Genomic DNA, 14,862 nt, shown 5'->3' with positions numbered 1-14,862 from the left:
CATTAACGTACAGCATAACTTGTAGTTTGCTATTAACCAGATTTCATAACCAAGAATATATTCAGTATTTCTACTCCAATCACAATTTAGTGTTATCTTTTGTACCCATCATTAGATATTTGAGTAAAATAGCTAAGGAGCATGAATTAGTATTAGACAGGGTGTTCTTTGAACTGACAGTAACATTTGGAACTGCTTATGCTCACCGTAACAATTTAACCTGTTGATTGAAAAGAGCTTTATAGGGCATACTGAAGGAAGGCATTGAAGGAGAAATTAGAGAAAGAACTGGAGAAAAGGGCTTACAAAAATGATTATGCTCACATTGCTATTAAAGCACAAGGGAGATGAGCCTTAGATGCACTGCACGTAGGCAAGCTTTGCATATATAGGCCAAAATTGCGCACTGACAATCTGTTTGTGAGAACAAGTGAATGCAGGCATGTGTTTTTGTTTCAGGGTAAATGGACTTTTATGTTGAATTGTTCGGACCCTGTGATTCCTGGAATTTATTATATCTGTGGACTTAATGCTTATTACTGTCCTCCTAGAGAATGGTATGGGACATGCTATTTAGGGATAGTTTTCCCTAAGATATATCAGATAGATGACCTAAAGAAGATACCTAAAGTGACTGAATTACATCATAAACGACTGAGGAGGGAAACTTCTTCTGCAATTGTAGGGGATATTTTTGGTGCAATAATTCCTTCTGTAGGAGTTATTTTGAATGCAAATAAGATACGAAAATTGTCTACTATTGTGGATAACATGCTGACAAACTTTACAGGGGCAATACTCCTGTTAAATACTAAATTGGCTGCGGATAGAGCTATGACACTTCAAAATTGGCTTGCTTTAGACATCATTTTGGCAAAAGACGTCGGAGTCTGTAAAATGATTAATGCTAGGCATTGTTGTTCATTCATACCTGAGCAGGATACAGAGATAAGAGACTTACTTACTAATTTAACTAATTCAAGCAAGGATTTGAAAGAATTGAAGGAACCAGGGGTTTGGGAAAAGGTTGGAAATGGATTTGCCTCTGTGGGAAATTGGTTTAGTCAAATTTGGAATGGGGTATTATGGAAAATTGTCCAGGGAATATTAATTGTGATTGTTTCCATATTAGGATTATTGGGTACATGCAAATTATGGCAGAAAATAAGATGAAGAAAATCAAAGAATTATCCGAGAAGGGAAGAACCACCTAGGAGACAAATTTATAGGGAAAATTCAAGAAGAAGGCAAAATACATCTGAGACAAATTTGTAAAGTATTGACAAGAAAGGTGTGATGATATATTTAGTAAACAGATGAGGGACTGATGGAGCAGATATGTTAATGAAAGAAATTTCTAATGATTAATGTGTGTTGTATTAATGAGATAAATGCATAGAGAAATTAATTTTAGAAAATAACGTGCGCATTTGAAAATGTGCCCTCAGAGAATGGTCACCATGTGTATTAACAGATGCAAAATAATAGAAAAATGTATAAGAAAATTTACTAATATGTCATAACGAAGTGTATAAGTGTATAACCTATGTATTAATTCATTTTCTTAAATTAGCCGGACTAAGGACCTGGTTATACTGGGCCTTGCTTGCTCTGAACAGGAAGAATTTGAGTGCCTTGCACAGGACTGTTAACCAGGAATGGCAACCTTGAACCGCTCAGAGTTCAAGCTGCTCAGCTAGAACATTCTGCAAATGTACCAACGAACAGGAGATGATGAAGACAATTTGATACAATTATGTGTAGTGTAGGCTAAATGTCCTTTCCCAGGACTTGAACAATAGAGGCACTGACTAGAGACTCGTATGCAACAATGTCTTTACCTGAAGAGCCGGATGATGTTCTCATCGCAAGAAGAACCAATCAGTTTTATGGGACATAAGACATATGCAAAGTTAAAGATTTGGTAATCAAAAACTATAGGTTAGAGTCATAACTTCCGACGGACTGACCAATTAGCAACTAGTGGGATGGACTGGGAGACCCTAATAAAAAGTAATGACAAGGGGTGAGAAATCAGAACTGCGATGAGAAAGTTGATGACGTCAGGAGACACTGTCCAAGGTGCTGACAATTGGGCTTATACTCTGTGAGTCTGATCCGTAGTTGACCATTGATTACCTGGGGACGAAGACTGACTTGTTGCTGATCCATCCTGGATTGGTAGCTATGAAAATGTAACTGGCAAATGTTGTGCCTTTTCTTCTAGGTACCAACTGTGCTGTTTTTTTTTATAGAACTTCTCTCTTAGGTAGATTTTTCCAAATTCATGTTTTCACTAAATTGTTTTCACATAAAGACCCACATGCTAATGCTAACCTTGGTTAGGCAGGCTGACAGGGGAGACGTTGACAGTGACAAATGACTGACAAATTGATTTGCTGAATTGCATCATTAATGCTGATGTTCACTGACTTATGAATTGCATTTTTGCTCATGCTTTCCTTTAAGAAAAGAGTTTTCTTTGAATGAACTAATAAAAATTGCTTAATAAAGATATAATTAACAATTGATTAGAATTGTAATCAATAGGGAATAAAAGTTGTTAACCTTTTCCATGAGTGATGGTTATTTCTGATTAATATGGTTTTCTTTTTGGTTTCTTAAGTGTTTGATATTGATCTATTGATGTTGATTATTGGTTCAGTGATCACTGCATGACTAGGATACTTCATGCGATTCAAAAGGTTCCTCGACCTATACGCGTCTCCTTGTAAGTTTCCTTACTAAGGACCAGGCGTGCTAGCAGACACTAGGCAAAGCTATGAAACCTAACAGCAAGTCAGATGGTCCTAGGGATCCTATCCACATCTGCCCCCCACAGGCATTGCCTCCTGCCACATATAAACAGTGCCCAACAAGGTATAATAATAGTGTTCACCCAGGTATATAGTATTCCTTACAAAATGAGAACCATTGTTGTGGCAATTAATTGGCTACTTACAAGAGGGATCGCTAGCCACCATAATCTCCTTTATCTTTGTTTTTGGTAACTAAGAGGCTCAGGAAATTGTCCATATGCAACACAGTCAGCACACTTAACATTTAAATATGATTTGGGCATAGACAATCCAGATGTGTAACTGCACACCAGGTAGATAAAGTAAACATGCAGGAGATAAATGCAACGAGGAAGACGGACACGATTCTCTTTGCTCAGCAACACAATACAAAATATGCGAATTTACCAGAAATAAAGCTATCTTAAATATTTACTTACATGCTTCAGTAAGATGAATGATTGAGCCAGAAGATTACTCAAAAAGTGATCGTGAGCTAATCTTACACTTTCAAAGTCTCGTGTAGAATTTATCTGATGAAGAAGCTGGGAAAATTGGGATTCCAGCACATCGACCTACAGAAGAAATACATAAAATGTTTTTACTGAATAATAAAGGGTACTGGCTGACAAGTATAATGCTGACGGATGAAAACTAAGCAGCTATATGGCATCTCTGATAGGGAGAACATACAAACGTATGCTGTTGGTTACTGAATTAGAGAAGCATGAAAAGCCACGTGTAGAACCATACCTCAATGACGTGCACACAGAATTGTCACTTCACTCTGTATGTAGTCCGTTGTGTTCAAAATATGGGAACTCAGGTGAACAGCTAATTTTCAAAAAAGCCAATATTAAAAGTAGAGCCAGCACAATTCTTTGCAAAAAAAAATTGCCCAACAAACTGAAAACTGGACAGGAACCTTCTAACCTGCAAAAAGTCGCCTGCAGACCTCGATGATTTAAACAATTGTTAACATATCACTGGTCTTCTTCATGGTCATTTTATTAGAAAGTTGTGTTACTTTTAATATGAACAAATATGTGTTTCTGTTGACTGCATTACACTACTCCTTGCTCCCTTGTATTGGCATTATCAGAATAGTACTTAAATGGAACGTTCCCATTAAAAAAACAACTCAAACAGTCTACATTCATTATTACAATTCGCCCTGGTGAAGATGCCATTCATGTCCTCATAAGCATTTTAACCTTTACAGCGAAGGGCTTAAAATAGAAACTGAAAACATGGGTGTCTCAATTAACCACTATGCAGAGGCCAATGGCCTTTGTTTGAAACGTTATGTTAAAAATCAATCAGAGTAAAAAGAAGAGGTTAGAAGAGAAAAAAACATTAAGATAAGAGGAAAACAAAACATGCGGGTGAAAATTATAATTGCTTATAGGGCCACATGATACATAATGGGATCAGAGAATATAGTTTCAGGGGATCCAAATGTGTACTTGTGTATAATTTCATACACAGCACTTATTACATTAGGGACATGCATTAAAAGGGCTCATCCCTGACATCCAACACTTAGACTATTTATTAAGACGTGCATAAGTATTCAACCCTTGAAAGGGAAGCCTCATCGCTGGGAAGGTAGAAGCTCGTTCTCCACCTTCTGAAGAGCCACGTCCTAATTTTCAATCCTGTCTGTATTAAATCTGGGATTATAATGGTTTGAAAAGTTTCAAGATCCTTTCAAAATGGAACATTTTGCCTGCCAGAATCGTGAATAATTTCTCTGTGGCATTTAGATGACACATTTTAGTTCACCAGAAGCCCATACAGAGTGGTTCGGGGGTGTGGGTTGGTTTCCAAAGCTGGGCTAAGGTTATTGAACCTAACAGAAAATAGGAAATTAGTTTACCCAAGGGACTGCTTTGTAGCTTTATTTTCTCCTCTCCAGGGAGGCCCAAGAGCTTTACTGCAGGATCCATGTGGATAAACACTCCTAAGATGGCGTTCACAAGATAAGTGTATGCCATGATGCAAGCTTTGCACCAATCCTGTACCTTCGGGAATACCATGTTTTATGTGATGTAATACAGAGTGTAGAAAGTACGGCCGAGGATTCCGTAGAAGACAATGGAAGTGTTAGCAGCTGGTTCCTGAGCTCCTCGTCCTCTGCGGTGTGGGGTTGAACATAAAGGATACAGTATTGTCTGCCGTGCATTACAAGGATGCTGCAAATCACAGAGGAGTTCCTTGAACATAAAGGATACAGTATTGTCTGCCGTGCATTACAAGGATGCTGCAAGTCACAGAGGAGTTCCTTGAACATAAAGGATACAGTATTGTCTGCCGTGCATTACAAGGATTCTGCAAGTCACAGAGGACTTCCATAACCATATTGAGTAACGAGGCTGAAGGTCGAATAACGTTATAAGGTTATGGAACACCGAGGTGACTTGCAATATCCTTACCATGTACGCCAGGAGGTACTTTATCTCATACAATGCACGGTCACACTACCACCTTTCCCAAGAACCACTTCACACCTTAGCTCTTTCATATGAAAGAGCAAACATGTTTGCAAACATGAAGAAAAATAAAATCTCTAGTGCAAAATTAAACACATCAACAACCTGTTAGTTATTTGTTGCAATGCAACAGATAATCAGAAACAGTTCAATAGGAGTCGTTTAAATAAAAAATAAATAAAAAAAAACACTTAAGAATCATTGTTGATCCATATGACCTAATGTAGGAAGCATTTTCTGGAGCAAAGAACTTTGCAACACACACTATGTCTGCATGTATAAGTTAGGGGAAAGGGCTACAGATGAGAGGCTTCAGTGTATAGAAGGCAAGTAGTAGCACATCACCTGAAATTGGTGGTATGCGCTCTGTGTAGAGACACCTGTGTGCCAGACAGTTTTTTTCATGTCAGATTTGAGACAAGGACAGAACCTTCACAGAAGTGTTAGAAAGTCGAATAATCCATAAAGTGAAGGCAGTGCTGACTACAACAACCACAATTATTCAGCAGTTTAAACCAACACCCCATAATTTCTTCAAAATGCCAGCACTTCATGTGTCAAGCAGTTGCATCTGCTTATGCCACAGGTTGGATCGGTCACTTCAATATGTGAGGGCTGTATCAGCAGGCCAAGAGTGTGCTGGGACAGAAAAATCCATTGAATATCGAAAGACATGTACCCCTGCCCTGATCTGCATTCCTGGTGCTGATGTTTGTTATCATGGGAGGACACGGATCATGTGTGCACACCATGACATAGGCCTGCCTCACAGATTGTGGTCTTTTTGGAACTGGAGAGATGGCCAGAGCACTATCCTCATAGTGGTAAAGGATACTGCCTTCAGCAACACAAAAGGATGATGAATGGAGTGCAGAAACTTTCAAACACTCACCCCCAGTCACAGATTCTTCTTTTGCTCACCATGCCACCCAGTTTGGACCCAGACATATGCAAATCAGTCTTGACCCTGCTCCCCATGGAAACAGTCAGCCCCGAAATGCCAGGCAAGGTGCTCCCTGAACCGGAAACAAGCATCCGGGGACTGGTTTCAGGTATCACCCCTCATCAGCCAGGCTAGCTTGAATCCAGTGGCACAATGAGCAAGGGACCTATGCCTGGGCATACCATGACCACTTAAGGGCAACTTTAGCAACACAAAAGGATGATGGAAGGAGTGCCTGGCTGATGAGGGTGATACCCTGAAAACGGTCCCAGGATGCTTGTTTTCTGTACCAGGGAGGACCTGGCATGGCAGTTCGGGCTGGACTGTTCCCATCAGGAGCAGGGTCAAGGCTAATTTGCATATGGCTGGGTCCAAACTGGAGTGGCGTGGTGAGCAAAATAACAATGGATTAAACCCAGATCTGTGACTGGGGGTGCATGTTTGACAATGTTCAGCAATGCGTTCATTATCTTTTTGTGTAAGATACTGACTTAGCCAGGAGTTAAGGAGCACAAGTGCAGTGGTGACAGCATATTATGTAGTAATCAGCTGAAGTGGACAGGCCTTTTTAGTAGTGTCACTGGAGTGAGGTCTATAGGTGCACTAATTGAAAAGTTCTACTGCTGTGGGCTTAACTCACATTTGGCCAACATCAGGTTAGTATGTAATGCCGAGCAGTGTGTGTTATATTCTTCTGTTGGGTGTATGTGTGCCTGTGTATGGTACAATACATGTACGATTCTGTGTTCCATTGTGGGAGACCCAAGGTTGGCTGACTGGAGTTCGAAGAATACCTCCTTAGACAGATTTGTGGATTTCTGCATTCATGTGAGCTGGTGGGACATACTGGAGGAAGGCAAGCCAGGCTCTCCCGCACACTTCAAAGAGTGCTCTTGGATTCAGAGAAGAGGTCTCTGGAAAGGAGCCTCGAGACACCTCAGGAACGATATGGGGCTGATAAGAGAATCATACAGAGTAGGGCTGAGGCTCTGAGGTAACCTTTTGATACACATCACTGTAGTTGACAGGCAGATGTGAACCTCTAGTCACTCCCATGGCCGGTGTTGTGGAGATATCAGATTTGGAGTCGCTCCTACTGTGACAGACTGCGTTTGGGAGGAACAGCAAGGCAGGGGAGAGGGCACTTCAAAAGGAAGCAGACCCCCAACACAAACATCAAAGACTCCGATTCCAAATCACATTGGTGTCTGGAAAAGGACTATAAGAAGGGGAGCATGAAGTTCCAGGAATTGTCAATGGTCAAGCAGCCAGACGGGCTGTGCGAGGAGGGGAAGCTCTGCAAGACTTCTGCCAGTCTCCCAACTAGGTGAGGGGGAATCACCCAGGAACATCCAAGACCACCTGCCCCTGGGGTCTGGAGCACCAGTGTCTGCCTGCTTGTTAAGATCAGTGAGGAAGCTGGACGGAGCAAGATCCAGTGGGGGATCCTGGCAAGTGGGTCCCTGCAGCAAGGTGAGAGGAGAGAGCTGATGCCCCGATTGGGCTTTTGCCTGTGTGCAGAATTAAGTCAGTGACCCCTGTATGCCAGATGAGGGCCGCTGTGAACTTTGTTGCACCAATCGGGTCATTGCCCGTGTGTAGGATTAAGTTGGAAACTACCATGTGCAAGTCAGGGACTGCCATGAAGTGAGCTATGAACTTTGCTGCACTGACTGGGCCAGCACCTGATTGTGGTGTGAGTCGACAACCCTGTATGCAAAAGTGGGCTGCCATCAAGAGGAACCTGCTGCTGTGCTGATCTAGGCCCCCACATGAACAGCAGGTGTAGTGACCCTGTATGCCAGAGTGGGCTGCCAAAGGGAGACAAGCGTGCAGCATGGTGGATGTCATAATTGTGAGGAAAGACCGACAGAGTGACCAATGCAGGCCCAATTCTCGACTGAGGATAGGAACGAGGAGTATAAGTGGGACTCCTAAGACTCAGGCTGCTAGTGAAGCCTAACCTGAATGTCCCCCTACAATGAATGGGCAATAACCACTATTGCTCGTGAGAGGGGAAGAGGGTCCCAAGGGACTTCATTAAACATGACAGCCCTGACCTCACAAGACTGTGTACTGTTTGTATATGCCGTATTTCACTTTGTGTTCATATATAAATAATACTTTTGTTATAAGAGATAGTGTGACTGGACAGTCATTTATGGCTGCAACTGAACATATTGTGAGCTGTTGCCGCTGTTCAACCCTTGCCCCTACCTCCCCAAGGGAAGACTTGCACTGCTCGACCCACGCTACAACTGAAAGTCAAGTGCTGAAGGCATACTTGGGCAGTTGCTCAGGATCCGTAGTAGGTTAGACCCAGAACATCAGGAGTAAAAGGTCTCACCCCCTATGGTTGGGCGCAGTAGCTCCTGCTTGCCTGTGACTCTCTGAACGGAGTTCTGACAGAGTGCATATTTGACTTTTTTTCCTGAAAGTTACTAGCAGCTCATCTGCACCACAAACTGAGGTATCTTTGCTACATGTAGTCGGAAAATAAAATACTTGTTAGAAAATATATTCATTATTTTCGAATGGAGCCCATCCGGGCCCAATACTGTATAGTATGGCACACTCAAGTTGATATCTGGTGAAAATATTCTTCTGCTGAAGGCAACAACTGACAAACTAAACTGCATTAGGTGGTTTATGTGTTGGCTTTAATGTACGACATTTATATGTCTTAATGGGAAACTTCGATTCCAGGAGTCTACAGTTTGGTACATTTTTCAAAGAAGAAGAATTCTGATGTAAACACTAAAAACCATGCTTCAACAGTTTATCAAATATATATCAATAACTAATTTTACCGCACAGAGAAACAGTGAGAGGGTAGGTGGGTCAAACCTATTTTCAGATATTCCATCTCTGTTTGGTCTAAACGTGCAGGTATCTCAAATAAAAATTCGGATGTCCTACAGACTAAAGTATTATTTTCCGCAACAATCATTCTGTTCTTTGTCGACGTTTGAGAGATGAACAACGTTTGCCTGGTAGCCCCATGAAGGCTCTGACTTTTCATCTGAGATGAAAATAGATTGGGCATCTGAAACACTTCTGTTTAAGGCACACCCGTTTTGCTATACAGAAAGGTGTGGTGTTTCTAGCCTTTGGATCGGTTCTGGGAAAGAGGGCTAAGTGGCATACACCATCAATGCGGGCGTCATACTGAAGTTATTCCAGGAGGATGGGCTTGTTTCAGTGATTCTGTTGCCTCCCATGATTTTTTATTTTTTGCCCAGATTTTATGTTTGGTGTACTTCTATTTTGATTACGCCCCAGTCTGCTGTCTATTAATTTATTTGGCATGAATTAGGATAGCTATTTTAGTTCTGATTTTAATAGAGGTATATAAGTCTCATGATTATCGGTGGTTGGTTGAATGAATCACTGACAATAGTTTATTATAAAGTTTAAGCAATCACTTGGGGAAGATAAAGGTATAGACTTTGATAATGTGATGTTGTGGATGGGTATGTTGGTTATAAATAACTGTAGAAATTGGATTGTCTGTGGGCCGTAATGTATATTGAATGTTTTATCAGATTAATAGTCTTAGGTTTTAAATATTGGAATGGTTGCTATTGTTTTATAGATTTTATGGTTAGAGTAAAAATGTGTATTGCCTTACTGGCATAATATCAAACTAATAAAATAAATACCAAATAAATACTGTTGAGTGGAAGCAACCACAAGCAGTATTAATTGTGTGCAACTTTAATGTAAGTGTCAAATGTTCCTGGAATGTATTTAAAAAATATCGAGTTAGAAGAAACATGGGATATTCCTGAATTTCTGTTTCACTGAAAAGATGAGTGTGGGGTTCCCTGACTTAAAAAAATATGGGAAAGGGGTTTCATGATAATCATTGGCTGTTTGGAGCACGATGTTCCTGCTAAACTAACTCAACAGCATTAATAGCCACACAATAAATGATTATATGCATTCACCTTATGAGATTTTTGCTCTTTTGCCCGAGGTCCAGGTACTAGATGAACAAGTTAAATATCTTCGGAAAGCATATTTTTGGTGAATACTCTTTCTTTTTGCAGATTCCTCTCCTTTACAATACTGTAAACACCAGACCGGATCTAGAGAATATTTCAGCAACTCTCCTGTGCACCTCAGGTGGAGCTATACAGCTCCACAGCAACTCTGCACCACCTAGAAGAGATGGAGCCTAGCTGCATTAAAAGTCCACCCTGTTAGTTGACATAAGTTTTCCTAGTTTTTCTCTTTTCTCACCCTCAGAGGAGGAGCACTTCCAAAAAACTTGACAGTGTGTCGAATTCTGACTTGGGACATTACTACGAGTCTACGTCAAAAAAGGTGGAGGAGGAAAGGCATTGAGGAATCTTTGTTAAGATAGAGCATCCAAGATAAAGAGCATTACATAAGATAAGCAACTTGTTCTTGTGATAGATACTTCTAACCGCAGATTCCTCACTATTAGAACAGATGCTATAGCAGTACCGCTAAAATGTGGAGAGTCTACATAGTGGACTCAGACCAGTAATTCTTGCAAGGCTGAGCAGGCAAAGCAACCCTTCTGCTGGATTGGACTGTCAAGGCAGTCAAGGTAGTAGTGCTTCGGGAACGTGTATACCAAAACCCAGGTCACAGCCTTGCAGATATCCAACACTGGCATCCCCGTCAATAGTGCTGTAGTGCTGGCCTTAGCTTTGGTGGAATGGGTCTGCAGACCTTTCAGAGGTTGTGTCTGGCCAGGACCCAAAAGATTTTCCTGTACTGGATGAATCACCTTGGCAAGGTCCTCTTTTACACTACCTTCACTATTTTTACTTCAGAGAAATGAATAAAGAGCTGATCATCAACACAATGGTCTCTCTGGCAGTCGATGTAATAGTTCAAACCCGTTTTAGGATTGAGCAGGTTGAATCCCCCTCTTCCTTTAAAGGGTGAGGTAGAGCAGAAACTGCTGGCAGCACAACAAATTGGCTGCTGTTAAAAGTCAGACTGGGCCATAATTCCACTTTAGTCCACAGCACCAATTCGTCCAGATGAACGAGTTACTTACCTTCGGTAACGACTTTTCTGGTGGATACATTAGCTACCTGTGGATTCCTCACCTGATGAATACTCCCATGGCGCCAGCATTTGACGGAAATCTTCTTACTAGTCTCTGCACGTCGACGAGGACGTCACTCTAGCCCACGCGACGCCGTCTGACGTCATACAGGCAATAAGAAGTCCTCGCCGACGTGCCGATGACAGTACCAACATTTTTTACGTGCATGAGAATAATAATAATAACCCAATGCAATGAAAGAGCAAAGCAACATCTCTTAATATTGTAAATCACACAACATTGCAATAAAATAGCTGTAGATTTAATATAACCTTTTTTTTTTTTTTTTTTTTAAACAAATAAATATATTTATACATACGAATCATGTATATACCCAATATATATATAGATTTATATATAAATATACACATATATACAAATATCATACATGCAAAATGTATTGCAACTTTGAAGACCAAAAGGAGCACACTCAAGGATTGCTTGGAGAGACCAAAAAGGCAACGGGGAGGCGGGTGGGACCGTGAGGAATCCACAGGTAGCTAATGTATCCACCAGAAAAGTCGTTACCGAAGGTAAGTAACTCGTTCTTCTGATGGATACAACTACCTGTGGATTCCTCACCTGATGAATAGAGTCCCAAAGCAGTACCACGCCCGGCGGTGGGTGCCTAAATGGTCAAACCAAGAAATCCTGCAGCACTGACCGTGCAAAATGACCGTCCCTTCTGACCTCAGAGTCCAAACAGTAATGTTTCACAAAAGTGTGAAGGGACGACCAAGTTGCGGCCTTGCAGATGTCAACCACAGGAACACCCCTGGCCAAGGCCGAAGAGGCCGACTTAGCTCTGGTGGAGTGAGCTCTAATGCCCTCAGGCGGATCCTTCTTTGCCAAAGAGTAACAGATTTTAATGCAAAGAACAACCCACCTGGAGAGTGTTCTCTTGTGGACTGCCTTTCCTCTCCTCTTGCCCACGTATCCGACAAACAGCTGATCCTCCAGCCTGATATCCTTCATTCTGTCGATATAGAAGCTCAACGCCCTTTTTGGGTCCAGGCGATGTAGTCTTTCTTCCTCCTTTGAAGGATGAGGCGGAGGATAAAACGTGGACAAAGTGATTGTCTGAGCCAAATGGAAGGGTGAAACAACCTTCGGAAGGAAAGCAGCCTTGGTCCTCAACACCACCTTATCCCCATAAAACGCTATATAAGGGGGTTTAACCGATAAGGCCTGCAACTCACTCACTCTCCTTGCAGATGTTATAGCTACCAGGAATACTGTTTTAATAACCAAATACCTTAAGGGGCAAGAATGCATAGGCTCAAAAGGGGACCCCATAAGGAAAGTCAGGACCAAGGACAAATCCCATTGAGGCATAACGAATGGTTTTGGAGGATATTGATTCAGAAGACCTTTCAAGAATCTGAGAACAATAGGGGATTTAAATAACGATGGTTGGTCTGGAAGACAAATGAAGGCTGACAAGGCCGACAAATAACCCTTAATGGTAGCCACTGCACAACCTTTCTGCGCTAGAGACAGTGCAAAAGACAAAACATGTGACAGATGAGCATGTAAGGGATCAATCTGTCTCTCTCCACACCACATAACAAATTTAGACCACCTATTAGCGTAGATAGATTTAGTGGAGTGTCGCCTGGCCGCTAAGATAACATCCACTACATCAGGCGGGAGAGAGAAGGAACTCAGGTTGCCCCGTTCAATCTCCAAGCATGTAGGTGCAGACTCTGGAGGTTGGGGTGTAAAACCTGCCCCTGCGACTGCGAGAGGAGGTCTGCCCTGAGAGGGAGACGGAGCGGAGGGCACATTGAGAGTTGGAGAAGGTCGGAGTACCATACCCTCCTTGGCCAATCCGGAGCTATTAAGATGACTTGGGCCCGGTCTTGGCGAATTTTCCTCAACACTCGAGGAATCAAGGGTATGGGGGGAAACGCGTAAAGCAACTGGTCGCACCAGGTTATCTGAAACGCGTCCCCCAACGCTCCCTGCATCGGATACTGGAGGCTGCAGAATAACGGGCAATGCGCGTTCTCCCGAGTGGCAAACAGATCTATCCGAGGAAACCCCCACATCTGGAAGAATAAACAGACTTGATCTGGATGGAGACGCCACTCGTGGTCTGCCGAGAATTGGCGACTGAGACTGTCCGCACGTACATTCAAGACCCCGGCCAGATGATTTGCCACCAAGCAAATCTGATGGTCCTTTGCCCAGGACCATAGCCGAAGAGCTTCTCTGCAGAGAAGGTACGACCCTACTCCTCCCTGTTTGTTTATGTACCACATCGTGGTAGTATTGTCCGTCAGGACCTGTACCGACTGACCACGAAGGGATGGGAGGAAGGCCTTGAGAGCCAGACGTACAGCCCGTAACTCCAACAGATTGATATGAAACACCTGTTCCTCTGGAGACCAAAGCCCTTTGATCTCCAGATCCCCCAGATGAGCTCCCCATCCTAGGGTGGAAGCATCCGTTATGACCGTGGCCACTGGTGGCGACTGCGCGAACGGCTTTCCCTGTGAAAGATTGTTGCCCGCAATCCACCACTTCAATTCCACAGCAGCATCTCTGGAGATCTTGACAGTACCTTCTAAATCTCCCTTGTGTTGAGACCACTGCCTTCGGAGGCACCACTGAAGAGCCCTCATGTGCCAGCGAGCATGCGTGACCAACAGAATGCAGGAGGCGAACAGACCGAGCAGACGAAGGACCTTGAGGACTGGAACTACCGCTCCATTTCGAAACATTGGAACCAATTCCTGAATATCTTGAATCCGCTGAGGCGGAGGAAAGGCTCGACTCAATGTTGTATCCAGTACTGCCCCTATGAACAGGAGGCGCTGAGAGGGCTCCAGGTGAGATTTGGGCACGTTCACCGAAAAGCCCAGGTCGAACAACAACTGGGTTGTTGACTGCAGATGATGCGACACAAGCTCCGGGGACTTGGCTTTGATCAACCAGTCGTCCAAGTAAGGGAATACTGCTATCCCCTTCCTTCTGAGCTCCGCCGCAACCACTGACATCACCTTTGTGAAGACTCGAGGTGCTGAAGTAAGACCAAACGGGAGGACCGCAAACTGATAGTGCTGCGACCCTACCACAAACCGGAGATACTTCCTGTGCGACTTGAGTATCGGGATATGAAAGTAAGCATCCTGCAAGTCGACAGACACCATCCAATCTTCCTTGTTCAACGCCAAAAGCACCTGTGCTAGGGTCAGCATCTTGAACTTTTCCTGTTTGAGGAACCAATTCAAGATCCTCAGATCCAGGATTGGTCTCAACTGACCATCCTTTTTGGGAATCAGGAAGTATCTTGAGTAACAACCTCGACCCTTTTCCTGCTCTGGGACCAACTCTACCGCGCCCTTTGAAAGGAGGACTTGAACCTCCTGTTCTAGCAACAGGAGGTGTTCTTCTGAACAATAAGATGGGCGGGGCGGGATGAGGGGCGGGAACTCCCGAAAGGGAAGGGCGTAGCCTTTTCCCACAATGCCGAGAACCCAAGTGTCCGTTGTGATAGACTTCCACTTGTGGAGAAAACGCTGTAATCTTCCCCCT

The 14,862-nt window shown here is 43.0% G+C and overlaps 1 protein-coding gene across 1 annotated transcript in view; it reads right to left on the bottom strand.

The window, feature by feature from the left end:
• The window catches only part of TUBGCP4 (tubulin gamma complex component 4), a 339,555-nt gene that overhangs the window by 61,668 nt on the left and 263,025 nt on the right, over positions 1-14,862 (bottom strand). Inside the window, exon 15 of the mRNA XM_069222595.1 lies at positions 3,239-3,373. Within this exon, the coding sequence (XP_069078696.1) occupies positions 3,239-3,373 (135 nt within the window). The remainder of the gene's footprint in view (positions 1-3,238; positions 3,374-14,862) is intronic.

Source organism: Pleurodeles waltl, chromosome 3_1, assembly GCF_031143425.1.
Source record: "Pleurodeles waltl isolate 20211129_DDA chromosome 3_1, aPleWal1.hap1.20221129, whole genome shotgun sequence".
Taxonomy (NCBI): Eukaryota; Metazoa; Chordata; class Amphibia; order Caudata; family Salamandridae; genus Pleurodeles; species Pleurodeles waltl.
The sequence above is the reverse complement of the archived record's forward strand: the minus strand, read 5'-3'. Positions and strand labels throughout refer to the sequence as shown.